This window comes from Lynx canadensis, chromosome B2, assembly GCF_007474595.2.
Source record: "Lynx canadensis isolate LIC74 chromosome B2, mLynCan4.pri.v2, whole genome shotgun sequence".
NCBI classification, from domain to species: domain Eukaryota; kingdom Metazoa; phylum Chordata; class Mammalia; order Carnivora; family Felidae; genus Lynx; species Lynx canadensis.
The window spans coordinates 8164014-8184941 of record NC_044307.1 but is presented as its reverse complement, the minus strand read 5'-3'; the positions used below and the strand labels follow the sequence as shown (position 1 = coordinate 8184941).

The following is a 20928-nucleotide window of genomic DNA, read 5'->3' as shown; positions in this document are numbered from 1 at the left end:
ATTTCCGTTTACCTTCATCACCTCTGAGACAGTGAAGTAACATTAAAGGGGAAAAACAGAATAGACGAAGAGAGACAGATAGATCAATTTTCTTTAAATAAAGACATTTTAGGGGGGAACTAGCATTCATTTTTTTGCTGTTGTTGTTTTGTTATCATTGCCATTCCTCAGTATTCTATACCTATAAACTGCCTAGCAGGACTTGTATGTGCTTGAAGAAGCTGCACTTTCACGGCAGGAGAGGAAATCAGAATAAATCAGAGATGCAGGTGCACAGTAATACAAGTAGGCTCTTTCCCCTGCAGCCTGAATGCCTGGCCCATAAAGCAGAGGCTCTGGAACTGAGCTCTCAGGGTCTCCCGGAGCTAAGCCAAGAGGTATGGGGGGAGCGGGAGAGAATAATTGTTATTCAGTCTTCTTTAATGAGAGGTATTGCCCGCTGCTGAAAGATTGTGGCAGTGTCTTTTGTTATGCTAATTAGACACCATTAGCGCTTGGCTGCCTTTGATTTCTGCTTAATCCTTTCTGCTTCCTCAGCCTCAATCCTGGCTGGCAAATGGGGGAAAGATGGTGGGATATAGTGCATGTGTTATTTATTACTCACGTCTATGCAGAGTTCTTCGGTAACAGGGTCGGTAAGGAAAGGTTTATCTTACCAAAGGTGGTATGTATTTCGGACATTCATTATTTGGCTTTTTTAGAAATGAATTTGAGAATGCTCGATCTCTGCCTTTTTAGTGGAAACACCATTGTTTTGTTTTGTTTTTATAGGGCTGCTTTCGCAGCCACACGAAATGGGAAATTTAGATGGCCTCCCCTTGGTTGCCTGGATCTCCCAAATAACAAAAAACAAAACAAAACAAAACAAAACAAAACAAAACAAACAAGCAAGCAAGTTGGTCATGCCTTAGCTATGGGGGAGCCTGTGATGGACCAGAAAAACGGAAGCAAGAATAAAGATCAAAAAGAGGAATTTCCCAGTTCACAATTCCCACCTTTATAACTTATAGATATGTGTGCGTTCTTTCCTAAAATTAAATTGTTGCATCTATATGATTACCAAAATTAAGAATGTTCTGGTGAGTTAAAAAAATTTTTTTAAATCACCAGTGAAATGGATTTCTGTTAAATCCTTAAAAATTACATAATAATGGTCTAGAGCAGCCATGTCCAATAAAAATGTCCTGTGAACCGCAGATCGTGTTCTAAATTTTCTGGTAGCTACACTAAAAAAAGAAAGAAAACAGGTAAATTTTAAGAATGTATTCGATTTGACTCAATCTGTCAAAAATATATGCATGTAATCCATACCAAATTCATGAAATAGTTTACATTCTTTTATTCATGTTAAATTTTTGAAATCTGCTGTGTGTATTTTACAACACCTCTCAGTTGGGATTTGCCACATTTTAAGGGCTCGTGGCCACTGTGCTGGGTGGTGCGGGTTTAGAGTTATTCAGTAACTCACTTGCCTAAAAACAATTGTCAGTATAAAATCCATTTTTCATGTGATGGATGCGTATTACGGGCTGTATGACTCTGGCCATGTCACTTGATCTCTAATGAGCCCTAGTTTCCTCATCTATAAAATGATGTATTTGAACTAAATGATCTATTAATTCTTCCACCCATGCCAGCTCTAAAATTGATGATTTCAAAAATCCACATTTAGAGTCTGGGTGTACTAGAACTTATCCATCCTTGCCTATAACGTAGTGTTTGAAAAGAAGCCTTTCACCCCGGAGAAAACTACAAGGTGTCCTGCAGACCAGGCCCGTACCGTTTTTCCTCCAAATGTCCGGAGCTTTCTTTGAATTCTTCTGAGTCTTACACTGCAGTCCTGTTTAAGAGAATGAAGTTACCTGGCTCTCAGCAGTCTTCACGCAGTACTTCCGGAATGAGGTTCCGGAGGAAAGAGGTGAGGGCGAGTGGCAGGGAATCCCTGCACATCACTAGAATTACATAAACGCTAGATCTCTAAAACGCAGTGGCCTCTCTTTCTTTATCTGTGTCATCTGGCTAATTTATTGTGTTATCAGTGAAACAAAAATCCTAAAGATGCTTTCCTCCAGGAAAGGTGGTCTGTTAATTAGTTCTGAGCTGGTAAGTGTGACCATTTCTGTGCCTTTAAGAGAAGCTCATCAAAGAAGATTGACCCGGATGTGCTGAGGAATGACTGGGAGAGACCAGTGTGAAAAGATCAGGAAGGTGGAAGCGAATGGGATGGAGATAATTGTCCAGCCTTAGAATTGGACTATTAAATAAAAAAGGGTTCCACAGAATATCTCATAGTGGTCTCATTTAGTCATCCCATTAATAAGATCTCATGGATAGATATTATTGGCAACATCTGGCCTTGGGACTTGAGATAAGTTTTAAATGTTGAGCACTTTCCTATATTGCCTGGGCATTGTCGAGCTTACCTGGTGCAGGAAAAATAGATCTAACATACTTTGTTCCGGGTCTGCAACGAGAAAGGGAAACTCATTCAGGTTTGTTAAGAGAGTGGATCTCATGTTCTATGTTTTTAACACAGTTTTTTTTGTTTTTGTTTTTTTTTTAATTCCACAAAAGCATTATAGGTAACACCTTAGAATGTTCTAGAATGCCAAAAATGTACAGGCAGGTAGTTAAAACTTGGTTGTTTTTTGAGTTGGAAGTTCAGTTAGCACACAGGTCTGCATTTCTAATGCTGGAAAGGGATCTGATTGGCATTTATCATGTAACTATTTGCTGTAGAGAATTATTTTAACCAGATCAATAAAGCACAGTTACTGTACTATGACTGTTGGCTCTCAGCCAGCAGGTGACAATAGCTCTGTTACTAAGAATGGGATTTTATCTCTCACTGGGAAGAGACTCCCTTAGATTGTCTTTTCTCATGGTAGAGTGGGCACATGGCTGGAAAAAAACCCAGCCAGGGACTGAAGAAGACAGGGCACAGGGCTGTTGTTAGAAGAAATGTCACAGGGGCGCCTGGGTGGCGCAGTCGGTTAAGCGTCCGACTTCAGCCAGGTCACGATCTTGCGGTCCGTGAGTTCGAGCCCCGCGTCGGGCTCTGGGCTGATGGCTCAGAGCCTGGAGCCTGTTTCCAATTCTGTGTCTCCCTCTCTCTCTGCCCCTCCCCCGTTCATGCTCTGTCTCTCTCTGTCCCAAAATAAATAAACGTTGAAAAGAAAAAAAAAAAAATTAAAAAAATAAAAAAAAATAAAAAAAAAAAAAAGAAGAAATGTCACAGTCTGATTTGATTCAAGAGAACCACCTTGGGTCTGATCTCTTTATATTGCATCACTGCTTTTTGCAAAGAGCCAAAAATTGTTTTTTGCCGTTTTCTTCCTGTTTCTTCTGAAACGTGAAGAAGGAACGATAACATCACAAAGATACTCAGGGTAATTAATGGATATGCATAGATGAAATACTTAAAGGTATGGATATTCTACCCCAAGGGAACAGTTTTTTTCCCTATTGAATGTATTTTTTCCTACTAGTAAGTAGAGCTAAACAATATATGGTTTTTCACCTAGCAGATACTGCTTTGAAAAACTCTAATAGCATGTATTTCTGTCAGTGTCTAAGAGCCCGATATAAGTCAGCCCCTTTGAGAATAAACCGTCCAGCGTCTCTCAGGAATCTGTAAGTAGACCAATAAACTGATGGCAAGGATTTTGAGTATGATGGACTTGGAGTCTCATTACTTGTTTTCTGTGCTATCATCATTTTTGACACACATTCCTGTGTCGCGGCCCTTTCATTAGAGAATGGAACTGTTGAGTAAGGATGATATTAAATTTTAATGTTATTGCTATTATTACTGTCGACTGTTTTTACCATTAGTGTGCCTGGTTCTTTCATTCCAGCTTCTGCACGGCCAGAAAACAGGAGTGTGCATAAACAGTCAGGAAAATTACCGTATACCCTGGAGACCCGGCATCACATGCTCTGCCTGTTGTGAATGATGAATCAAACTGGAAAGGTTATCATTTTCATTAGCTAGGAGAGAACAAGACCACACTTTTCTCCAAGTGTAATTACAGTGGTTCGCTGGCAACATTACACTGCAGTAATTAGTCTAAAGGTGTATGTGAGGGCAGGCTTTTGCACAGACACTAGAAATATTATTTCAGAGTTTAGGGTCACAGCCTTGTGTTTAACATGTTCCAGGCAGCTTGGGGTGGGGGGGGGGGGGGGGGGGGGGAACTAATTTGACTGGAGCTAAAGAAAGACATTTGACATTTTCCAGAGTCATGCATTCAGAAGCCAGTCAGGTAGAAAAACTGTATTTCGTTATCTATAAAAAACAAGAAAACAAAGAAAAACAACAAAAAACCCCCAACAGCTTACCTGCAGAAATGGAATGTTGGACTATTTCATAGGATAAACAGAGATAATATTCAGGTTCATTAGGAATGGTATATAAATAATTACGAGAGCTTTTGATAGATGTGTTCTAATCTCCTTTTTCCCCCTAAGGCAACTGGACAGAAAAATTAATTTCTGGAAACTTTTCAGAGGAAACAAAATAATTTCTTTACCTTCCTATTAACTGTTTCAGGAAAGAAGTGCTTCTTTACAGTGGTCCTCAAATATATATTTGTTCTTTGTGAATGCTTTTGGACCCTGAGCAGTTACACTGAAATATTGAGGTCTCTCTAACCTGACCCTCCAGTTAGGTTAGAGACTAGAATTGGAATTTCTTTTCCAAATCTTCTCTCAGGTTTTCTGTATAAAGTGAGATAGAAATGAGGGGTGGGGGTGGGGGACTAATAAAAAGAAATAAACTTTACATATAGTTTACACTTAAAGTCATATACAGGAGTTTCAAAGAAACCTTTTACTTCTTCAAGTGCAGGGAGTCCTTCATAAGTAACACTTCTTCCTGAGTTGCAGGGAAAAGTCCACATAGTCTAATGTCTTTGTTTAATGTTGTGTTGCTTGCCTGCCTTCAAGTGATTCTGTTCAGTGTCTCTCTCTAAATCCTGGAGGATTTAAAGCCCCGTAGGAACTTTCCAAGGACGAATGGAGAAATAGAGCAGACTTGAATGAGCATTCACTCAGCAACCAAATTCTGTTGGAAACCACTGCTCTTCAATGCAAGCACGTGTTTCACGTGTGTCATCTGGGCATATGGTTAGAACTGATGTTTCTCACAACTTCAGGCACTTAGGAAAGTTTAAACATAGATGTGACACAAATAACACAGCTAGCTGATGATGTAACGTACTAAAAATTCTACCCAAAAATTGAATTTTAAAACCCTGCTTTTTGTTTGTCACAGATGTTTCTCTACCCAGGGGCAAGTCACGCACAGCAGAATGAGATCTTTGACGTCGTCCCCTTTGTCCAGCTAGCACTTAAGTAGGAGGCACCAGGTAGCATGGCCTTCCGGTTCCAAGACTTCCTTTTCTGCTCTCTGTCCGAGCCACTGACCAAATCACCGCATCTTGCCGGCTCTTTCTGTGGAATCTGAGATTGTCAGACCTGCGTCCGGTTCTTACCTTCCTGGTCTATTTAGGGAACCTCTGCCTCTGTGGGTAAATAAATAAACAAATAACTCAGAGAACCTTTCTACCGGCCTTTCAACAAGGCCTGGAGAATTGTGCCTCTCGCGCGTTCCTTCACATCGGCTCTGGGAGATCGCCAGGAATGCAGGGTCTTGTGAGTCCTTGTTCTATACCCATCCCTCGCTTTGGTGATACGGTCTGTGAAATGGAAGAAGAATGGTTTTACGAGACTCTTATTACAATTCACTTTTCAGAAAACATCGTTCCAAAGTTAGGTTACAATGGACCAAGTTCTGCACACCCTAGGAAACAGCTTTCTATGCGGACATTTGATGAATACAAGACAAAATGGGCCCACTTGCGAGAGCAGGTGCCAGGACTGACGACAGCCCCTTGTACGAATGTCTTCAAGGTCAGACTTGGTAAAAGGAATCTGAGTTTCCCATAGAATCCTTAACTTCCCAGCCAAGTTCCTAAATTCTCAAATGTTGAAGAAATTAGGGGCACCTGGGTGGCTCAGTCAGTTGAGTGTCCAACTCTTGATCTCGGCTCAGGTCATGATCTCACAGTTCATAAGATCGGGCCCCACCCCTGTCAGCCTCTGCGCTGAGAATGTGAGCCTGCTTGGGAGTCTCTGTCTCTTTCCTCTCTCTGTCCCTCCCCTGCCCATGTGCTCACTCTCTCTCTCTCTCTGTGTCTCTCTCTCAAAAGAAATAAGCTTTAAAAAATAATTTTAAAAAAATGTTGAAGAAATTAAATGCACATTTTAGTTAATCAACTGTATAGATTATATACCTATAAAGAAAATCCGAGGCAGAAGCGTTGTCTTTGTTAGGATTATAAAACAAGGGCTTTGCTGGGAAGATTTTGACCGGCTTCTTTAGACTCATGTCACTAGACAGCTTTTTGAGAGACTTTGTAACTATTTCTTTGGTGTGCATTAGAGATCACATTACTTTAAGTGCAGCAAGAAAGTAGCTGTAAATTTGCAGAGGGCCATAAGCGTATATTTACTTTAAGGAAAGCAAGCCTGGGTGTAGAGTTCGTGTTTCCTCCATCGGAAAGCTCTCGGGCTCACCAGGCCCTAGCCTGCCGATCTACCATGAAGAGTGACCTAGAACTTTGGAACTGAAAGGTCCTTTACATGTTATGACCCACTTCCTCATCAGCCTGACTCTCCTCTACCCACCTGCAGCCAGTTTCACCCACCCCTCCCTTTTGTGGCAAGGAATGTGAAAACCCAAAACGTCACATCTCTTTTATCTTAAAAAAATAATCTGCTCAGACCCCGTGTCTCCCCCCCCCCCCGCCCCAGCATCTACATGTGATCCTGTCAAACCTGTGGCAGCTAGTGTTTTTGAATAACCCTCCCTGAGATGCTCTCTCCTAAGTTCTGCTAGAACTCTGCACCCCTGCTTCTCCCCACACTTCCAAGTGCCCCCTTCCCTCCTGTCCTTGAATGTTCCCCCCATCTGGAAGCTGCCTCGGAACCATGCTTCGGGCTCACAGTTCCACTGGCATCTTAATTTGCGCTACTGGTCACGATCTCTGTGCAAACATTTACTTTAACCTCTTACATATTCTGGGGAGTTTGATCGCTTCTTGAATAGCACAAGCCATCTTTGTGTTAAGTTCTTCTGCAGAAGACTTGTCTTAAGCCAGTGCCGTAACCTTGCATTCCTGTCAGTGATGGTGAGGTAGCCAGAGGAGAATGTCAGAACGTCAGGTGAACGTAGACGTCGCAGAATTTCGGATGAGACACGGTGTATTCTCCATCATTCTCCGTCGGTAAAACACATGGATCCCTTCCAGTGGATTCTCTCTGCCTTTAGCACATTACATAGCTGGGCCGTGGCTGTCCTCGTGGCCTAAGGATATCTGTAGCTTTGCCCTTTTTCTCCAGATTCCCTGCTTCCCTGCCCTTCCCCCCCACCCCCACCCCCCAACTTCTGCCCCAGACCGGGACAACCTTGCTGGTTGGCAGAGACATTCTTAAGGCAAATCAGGACAATTACCCTAAATCTTGTTTGTTATATGTGGGTCCTTAACCATGCTGGGTTATCCTATGAGGTTGGGGAGAAAACAGTTGGAAAGTAGAGGGCGAGGTAGCTCATTTAGAAAAAGATTTGAGCCTTATAAGCAAACCCTTGGTCCATAAGTTCCCTTATTGTCACCAAGGCAAAATTGCCTCTTCGAGGGCGTCCCGCCTGAACTTCCCTCCTTCCTTGGCGTCATTGGTGTTTTTAAGGTTCCTTCAAATAGTTGCTTCTCTTAAAGGTTATATTTGATACTCACTTCATTGCACCTTCATTCTGTGTATCTGTATTCTGTATATCTTCTTTATGTATGAGAGCATTTATTATTGTTTTTGTTGGTTTTTTCAGGGGGTTGGGATAGATTGCAGCAGCTTTTGATAAAAGTTCTAGTTTCTTAGGCTCATTTTTTGCTAAGTGTCTTCTGAGGAACTTTAGGAGCCTCACCAGTGAGACAGAATCTGTGGCCGGGGGGGACACAAGGCGGAGATGTTTGCCGCCGTAAATCACTGCACGTAGCTGTTTTCCTGCATCCTTTTGGCAAATGATAGTTAAATACTCACCTACAAAGAGTTCTCTGATGGATGATCGAAAGCCTTTCCCTCTACTGTACAAACATAGCAAGCCTTTCAAGCTCTGTGTATGTATTGCTATCATTGTTAGTACCTCCAGGTAAAATAGAACAGCCCAGAGATGATGACTACAGCCGTCCACATTCATACAAACAAGAGGAAAGAAGCAGCCTACGTTTTCAGTGACGCTGCAGTCTCATATTGTTGTTAATTTCCCAAAAACTTAACGTGAGATCAAGTGTAATTGCAGATTTCCTTAAGAACCATTGACAGATACTTATCTTAAGTTATAAGCAACTCACACTGTGAACTGTGTGTAAACATTCTACGTTTTCTTCCAGAAGAATATACTTCAGTGAAACCCAGTATCCATCAGTCTTTTTAAATAAACAGAGCCATTCCCATTCAACGCTGCAGTTGGGGAGACTTTCTTTTGTTGTGAGTTGATTTTTAAAAGAGATTAATGTTGCAGCAACTTCGTATTCGTTTTCAGGGAGTGAAATAAGTCTTTGATAAGGATCATCCTCAAGACCTTACGACCTTTGGCTCAGGGGGCTACATTTTGAATGAGGTGGTAAAAAGATAGTAAATTGCAGTGTGTTTAGGCATTGGCATTGTATGACGGCGAGGGGTGTTTGGTGTTTTGTTTTGTTTCTAATTATTAGGTGGTCTGTTGAGTGCAGCTGTGTTTATGTTTCCTAAATGCTAACTGCCTGAACATGGTGACAAGTCCCTATATCTGAGAATAGGGACTGCTTTTTAAAAATCTTCTTGTCCATGTGCTTTAATAATGGAGGGTTGTCTTTATCAAGTAGCAAAAGGCAAAAATAATTTGGGGCACAGTCATTCAATCCAGCTAGTTTGCTACATCAGACGTTTTGACAACCTTATGAAAAAAAAAAAAGAATTGATACTTTAAATGTTGCATTTAGCAGTGGAATAAACTTGGAAATGGTGGAAGTTTGTAGACTAGTCACATTTCTTTAACTGATGTTTTGGTTGATTTAACTTCTTGGTTATTAAAGATACACACTTAGATCATAAATGTAGATTGATCCTGTAGAGAATTAACAGTCCCATATTTTTTCTGTCTTTCTTAAAAAACAAACAAACCGATGAGCGTAAGGTCATGGCTTCAACAAAGAAGAAACAGTTTCTTAGGAGAGAGAAAAATGTATATAATCAGTAAATAGCTATACGAATTTAATCGGTAATTTCAGAATCATATGCAATGCGTGACATGTTTAGATGCAAGGATTTAATGACTAGTTTTTTGAGGCATTTTCTTCAGTGTGACATCCGTCATAACTCAAATTAATGTTTATTACTACTCTGCCGTTGCGAAAATATTTTCATGAATTTGGATTAGAAGCAGCTTGTCCTGGCTTGTTTTGCAACTTTGCGTCAAGAAACAAAGTGATACTCGTAAGACTTTTGTGTGTCTTAGACGCCTTAATTAACTTCCTCTTAGGTGGAAAGAGGAAGCTGAGTTTTGTTTCTTAGGCAAGAACATAGGATTGCATGCTATGCTCATTTTGTATTAGCGCATAGATAATAATGTCTTTCAGGAAAGGTGAATCAGTGCTTCCTGTATTAGCTGTTCAGTGAGTAGCAATCCGGAGTCTGCTTTCAGTCCGAGAGGACACTGCCTACTGATCCAGAACTCTTTGGGCGGGCAGTTTTCTTTGGGATTCTCAGGTTTCTGTCTTTACCATTCCTTTTTTTCTCCCCTTGGCTCCACAGATTGGTGAAAGACAACAAGTGTTAGTGACAGAAGAATCTTTCGATTCCAAGTTCTATGTCGCACACAATCGATTCTATGAGCAGGTGAGAGACACTTCTGCGTTCAGTTCTCAACGCTTTCTCCAAAGTGAGAAGGTTGTGAAGTAAACCACTTCAAGCAAAAGGAACTTCAAAGGGATGGAAGGTGGTAGAATCTTGTCACCGCAAGGCTGTTGCACAGCCTCCAGCTAGCTAGACTAACGGGGGCTGTCTCGGTGGCTCAGTCTCCAAAACAGCCTCCACAAAGGAGTAGCTGTGTTTTAGTCCTCCTTACTCTTAGACCGGACCAGCTGTAGGCTGTGGGAGCTCAGGAGGCAGCTCCCCCTGCCAGAATTCTGCAGCCTGGCAGGGCACAGGGGAGAGTCCTGCCCAGAGAACAGGAAGGATGTCTGCACGGGCGACATCAGCCTGGAAGGGCCGGGATTTCCTCTCACTGTCCCAGCGCTCACTCAGGGGGTCGGTCGCCTGGTTGTTTTTTGAGTTGTGTTTAGTTTTAGTATTTTTTTTTTTTTTTTTTTTTTAAATTTCCACCTTGATAAGAATGCTGGGCAAAGGGAAAAGAGTCCGTTCCGTGGTTTCAATTCAAACAGTGTGACTGACTCTGGAGACCAGTATGGGGATCAAAACAGCTTCACTTTGAGAGTCGTCTTCGAGGGCCAGCTCGAAGGGCCCCCCACTCACAGGCTGCCCCCCCCCCCCCCCATGAGCTGGCCTGCCTTGCCGCCCCCGGAGCCAGCCAGGTTCCTGTTTCAGCACTTGGGACTCTGCTTCCCCCGGTGGTCCTGGGAAGGGCCCAAAAAGACATGGTGTCTCTGCTCCTACATGGGATACTGTCCCACGGGCCTAGGGATTTCGAGGGTCCCTCCTGGATTGTATTCACTTGTCTTAATATCAAATGGGTTTTCCTGCTTTTTTTTCTTCCTTTCTCATCAGATGAAGAGTGAATTTTCTTTTCTGTGGCTCATGGCTGAAATCAGAGCTCGGGAAGCCCCTCAAGGCCGCTGTGGGCAAGTCAGGGAGAGGGAGGCCGGGGAGGCCGGCTGCCTGTGGTGCAAAGCAGAGCGGCAGGAGCTGGAGCGCCCCCCTCCCCGGCCTCCCCCTACTCCCCTCCCCCACCGCACCCATGCTCCACATGGAATAACCCCACCCGGGGCCCCGCAGCCCCTGGACACTTGGGAGGCTCCTGTCAAGGCCCACGGGAAGCCTGTCCTGTTCTGTCCCAGGCCCGGCAGAAACTACAGCAAGGAGGTGTCCCCCGCACTCCTTCCCCGTTTTTCCATCTCATTAGTTGCCTCCAGAGAGCCGTTTTCCTATTCAGAGCCAACCTGCTCAGCCCCGGGGAGGAACTCGATTGTATTTTTTGGTCGCCTCTTCCTCTCTTTTCTCTGCCATCTGGGTTTTTTGCCTCAGCGGGGAACTTTTTTCCCCTTCATTTTAAAGGCAATGGCATGCCTCATTAGCTGTTTCCTCCAATTTAAAGCAGTCGGGCTTTTTCCAATTATTAAAACTGGAGGGGGAAAAAAAAAAAAAAACACTGAGCCCTTCATTCAGATCAAGGCAGCAGATCAAGGAGAGTTATTTTTCCCCCGGAATAGCACCACATCTCTCAGAGACGGTTTACTCCAGAGATTTCCTTGTTTTATGAAAACCGATGTAAAAGGGCTTTCATATTCTGATACTGAAGCCTTGTAGTTCCTGGGCTTGCCGTGAGTCATTCACCACCCAGGTGACCTTTCTCCTACCCTCGGATGAAGCCGCATGCTCAGTGGTCATGAAAGAATCAAACCCGGAAAGACCGAGATCCCAGAGAAATTGGTTGGGGACCGCCAGCGCCTCTGTGACTTGCTGGTGTCCACAAGGAAGCGTATCAAAGATTTCACAGGCATTCTTTTTCCGAGTGAGATGCGTTCCAGCAGGGGAGAGCGTATCTAGATATCAAAGGATTGCTGGATTAGAATTTAGGCTATTTATTTTGGATCCCACCTTAAAAAGACTGGCACGCAGCCGTGGCTCTGAAATAGAAGCGTGAGGGAAACACACTGCGTGCAAACCAGCGACAGGTCCCCAAAGGAGCGAGGCATCTGCTCGAGGTAAACAAGTACTCTCCATCAGACACCTTCGACCGGCCGGCTGACAGTTTCCCGTCCACTCGAGCAGGGGATCCTGGATGGAGGTGGAACCCGGATACATTTGATAACAGAGGGAAGGCAGGGAACAGGAACCCTTAGTTCCAGGAGTCATCCAGCCACAAACACCGGCGTTTGGGATGTTAAGAAGGCCGCTCGTACACGTTCTTGCCCTGCCTCCCCCGCCCCCAACCAGAGCACACGCCCACGCGCTCGCACACGCTCACATCCACAGAAACGCGCAGGCCTTTGATTTGAAGCGTCTACTCAAGCCATTCTTCTGACAGCTGCCTTGGCAGGTAGTAAAAGTATAAGGCTTTCATCAGTGTTGTCTCCGTTCCCTTCATTGCCCGGGACGGCCCAGAGCAGAATATCAAAGGCCTGTCCAAAAGTGACTGGCTGATTGCTGGGGGATTTCCCCGGGCCTGCCTACCACATGCCTCAGGACAGCAGGCGTCCCGCAAAGAGAGAGCATTGTCTGCCGCCCGGCAGGAAGCTCCTTCCAGAAATGCCTTCCTCGCCCGCGATCTCCAGGTCCTTGAGCAGCTGCAAGATGGAGCCTACTTGGGACAGGATCTCAGAGCGGGAAATAAAGGAGCTTAGGGGACAAAATCTGAATGATACAGTGTGGGCTTCAGTTAACAGTGGCACATCAGTATTGGCTTGCTAATTATATGTCTTACTAGTGATAAGACACTCACGCTAGGAAAACTGGGGGCGAGCTGTACAGACACCCTCTGCCTTCTGGGCAGTGATTCTATAGATCTGAAGTGGTTCTAAGATTTGATGTTCACTTAAAAAAAAAAAAAATTAAGCCTTCTGAACTTTTTTTCAAGGTTTTAGTGCCAAAGGACCCCACATTCATGGGGAAGATGATCGAAGTGGACATTTATGAATCAGGAAAACATTTTATGAAAGGGCAGCCGGTATCAGACGCCAGAGTATACACGCCATCCATCAGCAAACCATTAGCGAAGGGAGAAGTCTCGGGTTTGCCAGAGGTGAGTAAAAAGACGCTTTCCTCTCTACCCTGCTGGCAAAACAGCAGCTGTAGAAGCACCGTGACTCCAGCCCACGTTTCCGTTATCGTTTGGAGTTCCCTTTTTATGCATGCATGAGGCTTTAATCCTTTCTGACAGAATGAAATCTGAATTAGGAAGATGCATTTTTGCCGATGCCTCTAGCTCTGCCCCTCTGCCTGGAGACGAATAGCTGTTTCTGCTTCCGGGCCAGAGCGGAGGGCAGGAGGCAGTATTTTCAGGTGGAAGATGGAACGCTGAGGACCATCTGACTGGTATATTTCGGTGTCAGCAGATCCTGAGTGGAAGGGGGTGAGGAAAGGGACATTTTCATGCTTTACAAAGCTGTTTATCGCACAGTCGAAAGCCGCAGTTAAACAGGCACCAAACTGTGTCCATCCGGTGTGTGCGGTTAGGGACCTTTCTGTAGGGCGTCCGTTGAATATCTGCTTTGGTCACGTGGAGTGAAAATTAAACAATTTTTTTTCTTTCTATAAGAAAGTAACCTGACCCCTGTTTTATACCTTGGTGTAAATATGGCTGTTTGCCAACCTCTCTCTTACATTTCATTGAGCTACAGTTGTAAAAGCTGATGGAGTGTGAAATGAAAATGTGTGTCACATTTCCAAGCATCATTTGATGTCCTTTCTCCAACACAATTGTTAAGCACTCCAGAAAAAATACGCAGCCATGACTTCACATGCGGAAAAAGGGAGAAGTGATATTTATCTGACCGTACAATTCCACAATTGTTTAAGTACGCGTATTATCTTTCCCCTGAAAATAAGTCACAACGGCATGTTAATTAGACTTTGAGAGTAGTGACAAAGAGGGCCCTCTTATCTCCGTTCTCACTTAACGTGGTGATGGACTCTGGTGTCCAAACATGAGTGACACCTCTCACGAGCCTGACAAGTGTCTATGCACAGCCATCTGACCGATAATGGAATGACGCACACCAGCCTCTGTCACAGCCCCGCCAACTGTGTGTCGTCCTCAACAGGGAGTGAACTCTAATACTGGATAAGCATAACCATGAATGTTTGCTGTTGTTAAAAAAAAGAAAAAAAAAAATCCTTGGGGTTTGGGATGGATGACCCGGAAGGAACAGTATAATCCAGAATTTAAATTTTACTGCTAGAGAGTCGGCTTTTGATGTGTTAGCTAATACTTTAGAAATTAAAAAAAAAAAAAAAAAATTTGATGTTTGTTTATTGTTGAGAGAGAGACAGAGAGTGAGTGGGGGAGGGGCAGAGAGAGAGAGGAAGACACAGAATCCGAAGCAGGCTCCAGGCTCTGGGCTCTAGGCTCTGAGCTGTCAGCACAGAGCCCCACGCGGGGCTCGAACTCACCAATCATGCACGACCTGAGCCGAAGTCGGATGCTTAACTGACTGAGCCACCCAGGTGCCCCAATACTTCAGAAATTTTTAAAGGAAGTTGGTCTGTGGTGGTTGTTGTTTGCTTTTCTACAGAGCGTGTATTACAAGGTTGACTTTAAAATTGCCACAGTGAGGGGCACCTGGGTGGCTCAGTCGGTTGAGCATCCCACTCCTGATTTTGGCTCAGGTCACGATCCCAGAGTCATAGGATGGAGCCCCACGTCAGGCTGTGCGCCGAGCACAGAGTCTGCTTGGGATTCTCTCTCTGTCTCTGTCTCTGTCTCTCTCTGCCCCCCTCCCCCACTCACGTTCTCTCTCTCTCTCTCTGGATGATAAAATAAAAATAAATAAAAATTAAAAGAAAATAAATTGCCACAATGCAAAGGACTTCACAGCACGTGGCAGTAGGGGGCAAACTATTATCTCAGAGACCCTGCCGGATGTAATCCCATCAACGTGTGTCCGTGGAAAAGGACAGTGTTCGGAAACATTATCGTAAACCAAGAAAAGCAGTGCCCTTCTGTTAGTTCCTTAACTATACTGTTTCTTGCTAAAAGGGCAGCCCCATTTAAATTCCGGGGGGTGGGGGAGCAGCCTTTTCCCCTCTGCCTTCCTCCCTGCCTCCAGCCCAGAAAATGTGTTGACATCTGTTCCCACCGCCAGCCTCCCTCCACTCTGGGCTGTCCGAGATCCTTGCTAGGATGTGCTGGCCCTCCTGGCTTTCGAGGAGGAGTCTTAGAGTATGCATGAAACCAAAGGGTTTGGGATTATCAGTTCGGATGCTTGCGTCGAGAGGAAATCAGGCAAGTCTTTCGTTACCGTGTGCGACTTCCTGGACATTAATGAGCATAGCTTTACACTTCATTATTTGTCAGCTTTTAAAGATACGCCAGGCTCGGGGTCCAGAAAGCCTTCTTAATGAATTTGTCCTGATGTTAGAAATGTTGTTGCTGATGGTAGAAACCAAAATACATTAGGCAGGAAGAGAACAACCTACATTTTTGTAGAATTTAGAAGTAGTTGTTAGAGGTGAAAACCATGCTTCGGGCACTTGGAGCTCTGTGAGCACTCGTAAAGGTGCTGGAACTCTCGAATGAAAACATCAGCTCACCTGCGTGGATGAAGCATGGCCTTGGGGTCAGACGGACCTGACTTTGCATCTGGACTTGCCAGTTTACCCGAGCCATGCAACTCCCAAGCTTAATTTGGAATCATAATGCGTGGGAATCATAATGTCTATCTCATAGGGCCGTTGGAAGGAATACGTTCTGGAGTGCCTGTAAACCACCTGATCCTGTTCCTGGAACATAGCACACAGCTACCAAATGGTTGTTTCCCATTTCCCTGAAATCTAGTTGCGTCTAGAAAGAGCAAAACTCTGAAGATGACCTGGTACTAATAGTCGTGGTTTTGTTCATTGTTCCAGCCCTTCTCATGCAGGACACATTTACGGAGGTCAGCGTGGGGGGTGCGTCTCTATGTATTAGGATCATCTGTTCAGATCCAGAGGCCCAATCCCATCCGAATGGGTTTCTGCATTGTGTAGGCTTTCCTGAGTTTTTCTGGAAGGATGCCCCCTGCCATACACTTTGTAAAGAAATCCGGAAAGGTCAGAGCATTTAAAGCAAAACACTGTGTTAAAAAGTTATTGTCCATAGTAAATGCATTACCCTAATTGAGAATTTGATAATCCTGTAAGTACTTAGCCCTATGCTACTTTAGAGTTGTTTTGTCTCATTTTAGGCCCTGTTGACGTCTTTTGATAAAACTGGTGACAGGTACACAGACTGGGGGAAGAAACACAGACTGGGTGGGCATCGTGAGATCCAGATTATAGCCTTCTGGTGTTTGCGGTAACAGGCTTTTGTAACCTTCTGTATTATCACTTAATGTTCGCCGAACCTCGGTTGTCTCTGAGATTCTGTGATTGAAATATTCTACTTGACAAAAATGGATTGAATGAATGCCTACCCTGTGGCAGGGCTTTGAATTCTATAAATATTAATAGAAATCAGGCCTTGTTACTTTCAGATAATAATAGGTAAATGCTCACAGCATGGTGGAAAAGGAAAGCAATAATAAAGGCAAAAGGTTGCTGTCCTCTAAGAAATTTTATGCTAGTGGAAACAGCGTATGGTAACATCTTTTTATGATTATTCCTGTCTTCTTTTCAGTTTGGTTGGAGGAAGAGAAGATTAGAAAAAGGGGATAGGAAGGAGCCAAAATTAGTCTGATTGTTATTTGGGGAACATGGGGGCAAACTGCCACCTGTAGCCTAATAGAGAACATTTCTGAGTAAGTATCATTTGAAGGATAATTTCAGATAAAAAGGTTATATAATAATTAAAACAGTGGAAGACGTCATGGAGTTCAAAGGGATAAATATAAATCAAAGAAATGGGAGATCATGAACTTTTTTATGGAAAGTATTAGGGGGCTTTGTTCTTAGGAGGAAGCAGGGGACACATATGCTTTCAGAGATGTTCTCGGATAATAATTCTCAAGTGTGGTCCCCAAATTTGCAGCATCCGCAAATCTGGGAACTTGTTAAGAAGGCAAACTCTCAAGCTTCAACCCAGACCTGGATTGGAAACTCTGAGAGCAAGACCCAGTAACCTGTTTTCTTAATAAGCTCTGCGTGATACTGATGCATGCTGAAGTTTGAAAACCACTCTCCTAAGAAAATAACTCTCAAGTGGGAAGGAGTGTTTGCCATTTATAACAGCAGTTTTAATATTTTAATGTAATCGTACCAAATTTTCACACTTCCAACTTCAGACAGGAGAGTGGAACAGCATCTCCATGGATGGAGAAGACTATCTCATCTACGTATTGATAATTCCTCAGGAGTGGGTTGTAACATGATGACGGAGTATGCGCATGTCGCATGTGTGTAGGAGGGAGGTGTTTAGTGAAAGGGGGCCGGAGGCATAGGAACCTTGAGCGAAGCACCGTTTTAAGACGTGAAGAGCATGGTATTTTTGCCACACTCCCTCATGGAAGCTAAATTTGTAGTAGCATGTCCTGTTCAATGTGATGATCTTTTTATACCGTTGAAGTTTCCGTAGAAAGTTGCTTTGCTGTTCAGTCATTTCACCTGAAAGAAACCCGAGGGTAAACATGGCCCACTGTCACTGTACCACATTCATGACCATGTGATAATACGAAAAATTATTTGAGAGCCATCACTGAAGATTAGGATCAATGAGTTGTTTTGCTTTAACTCTCTTAAGGAAAATTTTTATTAGAGAAAATTTCAAGCATACACAAACGTAGAGAGAACAGTATAATAATCTCACATACCCATCACCCACCTTAAACATCTGTAACTTCTTTCTTCCACACTGACAATTCCAGGTCCCAATAACCCCAACGTAAGTACTCATTGCTTTATCCTGTGATATCATATAACTGTTCTAATAATAAGTGTACCAATGCTGCCACCAACACCATGATTACCGAATACGGAGTTTTAGTTGTGGTGGCGGGTGGTGGTGGTCCTAGTTTTGCAGCTGTTTTGTTATGGGTATATCCCTTGGGATGTCCATGCCAATAGTCGTTTTAAAATTGTTTTTGTTTATTATTTTTGAGAGAGAGAGAGAGAGAGATGAGAGAGAGAGAGAGAGACAGAGCATAAGTGGGGAGGGGCAGAGAGAAGGGAGACAGAATCCACAGCAGGCTCCAGGCTCTGAGCTGTCAGCACAGAGCCAACGTAGGGCTCAAACTCACGAGCTGTGAGATATGACCTGAGCCGAAGTCAGCTGTGTAACTGACGAGCCACCCAGGCACCTGGCCAATAGAGGTTTTAAGTCAGCCGAAATCGTTCCTCTCTGTACAGCTTTCCCAAACAAATGGATACTCCTTTGGGGAGCATTTGTTCCACTTTGCTTTCATTTTTTTTGGAATTTTAAAATCTTAATTTTGTTTTAAAATTATGTAAGTACTTTACAAATCAAATCTACAGAAGTATGTTCTGAGAAGTTCACTTCTGTCTTCTCCATCTGTTTCTTCTCTTACCTATTTAAGGAATTTGTTTGTTTCAGTTTTCAGTTTGTTCTTCCCATGGTTTTTTGGTTTTAAAGATTAGAAACAAATACATGCACATATTTTTTGTCACCTCCTTCTTAAATTGTAGACACTTTCTCTGTTTTTCACTTGACAGTGTATCTTGACAGTTACCTGCCTTAGCAGTGTATAAAAATTCAATGAATGTTTTTAATGATTTTTCTAGGCTTCTAACAGAATACATGAGACTTTATACTGCTCTAGTACCTAAGTTAAATAATATCCAAATGAACCCAACATCTTTTGGTCAAAGAAAAAGATAGGCGGAATTACCCCAAAGCCTCAAGGTAGCCAGAGAAACAGTAGGCCAGTCAGAGGTTAGGAATGGTCAGCCGTGCGAGCACAACAAAGTCCAGAAGCCCAACACTGGCAGGAGAGTGCATCCAGAAGAGAGGATGCTTTGGCCGATGGAGTTCAAAACCGCCGAAGGACCATCCCTATTTGGAAATGAACACCATCCTATTCCCTTAGCCTGGTACCATTATAATTTGATTTCATTTACTTCCCGTTGTGGAGTCACATTTCACCAGGCAATTTCTGATGATAATGTGCCTTCCTATACAGATCTGCCTACAGGAAGAAAATAGGATATTCAGTCCTCTTAAGTGTGCTGTTAATAAATTGGCATTCTAGTTTTATATACTGGTTCTCCTTTGTCCTGTCCATGTGGTCTTTTCTGTAGGTGCAGGACAGTTTCTGAGCCTTTCAAAGGTTGTGAGGCCAGCCCTGGGCCCCATTAGATCCCACAAGGCAACAAATGCCACCTCATGTGACATCTTCAGAGGGCAACAAGGGATTTTTCCTCTCCTAATACTCATTTCTGCCATTGGCTAAATATTCCGTGCCTACTGCTGTGACTCAAAACCAGCACTTCGTGGAGTGTTATTATGGGACCAAGTCCTAGGCCAAATATCTTACCTGCACTCACCTCATAACCCTGTGAGGAAGGTACTGTGGTGATTCCTATTCCACAGATCAGGACATCTGAGCATCAGTAACTCCATAAATAACTGAAGTCACAAATTCAGAAGGTGGGAGAGGCACGCCAGGACTTATGTGCAGTTCTTACCAACGTGCAAGCCTGCGGTTCTTGTTTTTGAATTGTTGTAAGATATACATGTGATCAGTCTTGCCATCTAACCATCTCAAGTGTACAGTTCAGAAGGGTTAAGTACTGTATATTCACATCGATGTGCCACGAATCTCCGTAACTTTTTTTTCCAGTAAAACTGAAACTCCATTCCCATTAAGCAACTCCTCATTCACCCTAGCCCCAGCCCTTAGCCACCACCGTTCTGTTTCCTGTCTCAATAAAGTGACTACTCTGGGTGCCATACCTTATACAGGAGGAATCATACTATACTTGTCATTTTCTGACTGGCTTGTTTTACTTAGCATAGTGTCCTCAAGGTTCATCCACTGTGAACCAGGTCTCAGAATTTCCTTCCTTTCGAAGGCTGAACAATAGTCCATTATATGTCTGCTACCACATGTTGTTTATCTACCTATTCTGTTAGCGAACACTGGGGTTGCTTCCACATTTTGGCTGTTGTGAATAATAACGTGGGTGTGAATATGGTTATCCGAATACTTCTTTGAGACCTTTTGAGTATATACCCAGAAGCAGAACTACTGTATCATATGGTCATCCTATTTTTAGTATTTTCCACAACAGCTGCACCATTTTGCATTCCTACTAACAGTGCACAAGGGTTTCTGCCTTCTCCACGTTCCTCACCAACACTGGTTATTTTCTGGGTTTTTTGGGTCGTGGCCATTATGATGTGCATGAGGTACAGGCCTGGGTCTTTAGCCCAGGCTCGTACCACCTCCCTTTGGAGTGTGAGTCTCACTTGATCATTGTGGGGCAGGTAGTTTCATACTTCCAGTGCAGGCTCACACCTGGATCCAGACTAGGACGAACAATGGTCAGCGTTAAACCATCTTCCCTGTGTCTCTGTGAAAGCTGGTATTCAAGTTATAAGTCTTGTTAGGAAGACAGGAGAATACCAACACCTACCCACCGCTGACAAGGGTAACTGGTTCACTTCTGGTGTTCTTTCTAACAAATCACTTGAGTCTAACTTTTTTTTTAAAAAAATTTTTTAATGTTTATTTATTTTTGGAGAGACGGAGCATGAGCAGGGGAGGGGCGTGGATTACGACAGAGGAGGAGACACAGAATCTGAAGTAGTCTCCAGGCTCTGAGCTTGTCAGCACAGAGCCATAGCGGGGCCTCGAACTCAAAAACTGTGAGATCAGGACCTGAGTTGAAGTCGGAAGTTAACCGACTGAGCCACCCCAGGCGCCCTGAATCCTACATACTAAGACTGGACACTTATGAAGTCAGAGCCATTGTGCCTGGGAGAAAGGAGAAAAGAAGAAACTTCTCTGCATTTCTAACTTCTAAGTTAGTGGTTTTATTTCAAAGTTTTTCTCTTTCTGGTTA

The 20928-nt window shown here is 43.6% G+C and overlaps 1 protein-coding gene across 5 annotated transcripts in view; it reads left to right on the top strand.

The window, feature by feature from the left end:
* The window catches only part of CDKAL1 (CDK5 regulatory subunit associated protein 1 like 1), a 714482-nt gene that overhangs the window by 617073 nt on the left and 76481 nt on the right, over positions 1 to 20928 (top strand). For all 5 annotated transcript variants that reach the window (XM_030314751.1, XM_030314750.1, XM_030314749.1 and 2 more), the window contains 2 exons: positions 9850 to 9933; positions 12851 to 13015. In XM_030314751.1, the coding sequence (XP_030170611.1) occupies positions 9850 to 9933; positions 12851 to 13015 (249 nt within the window). The remainder of the gene's footprint in view (positions 1 to 9849; positions 9934 to 12850; positions 13016 to 20928) is intronic.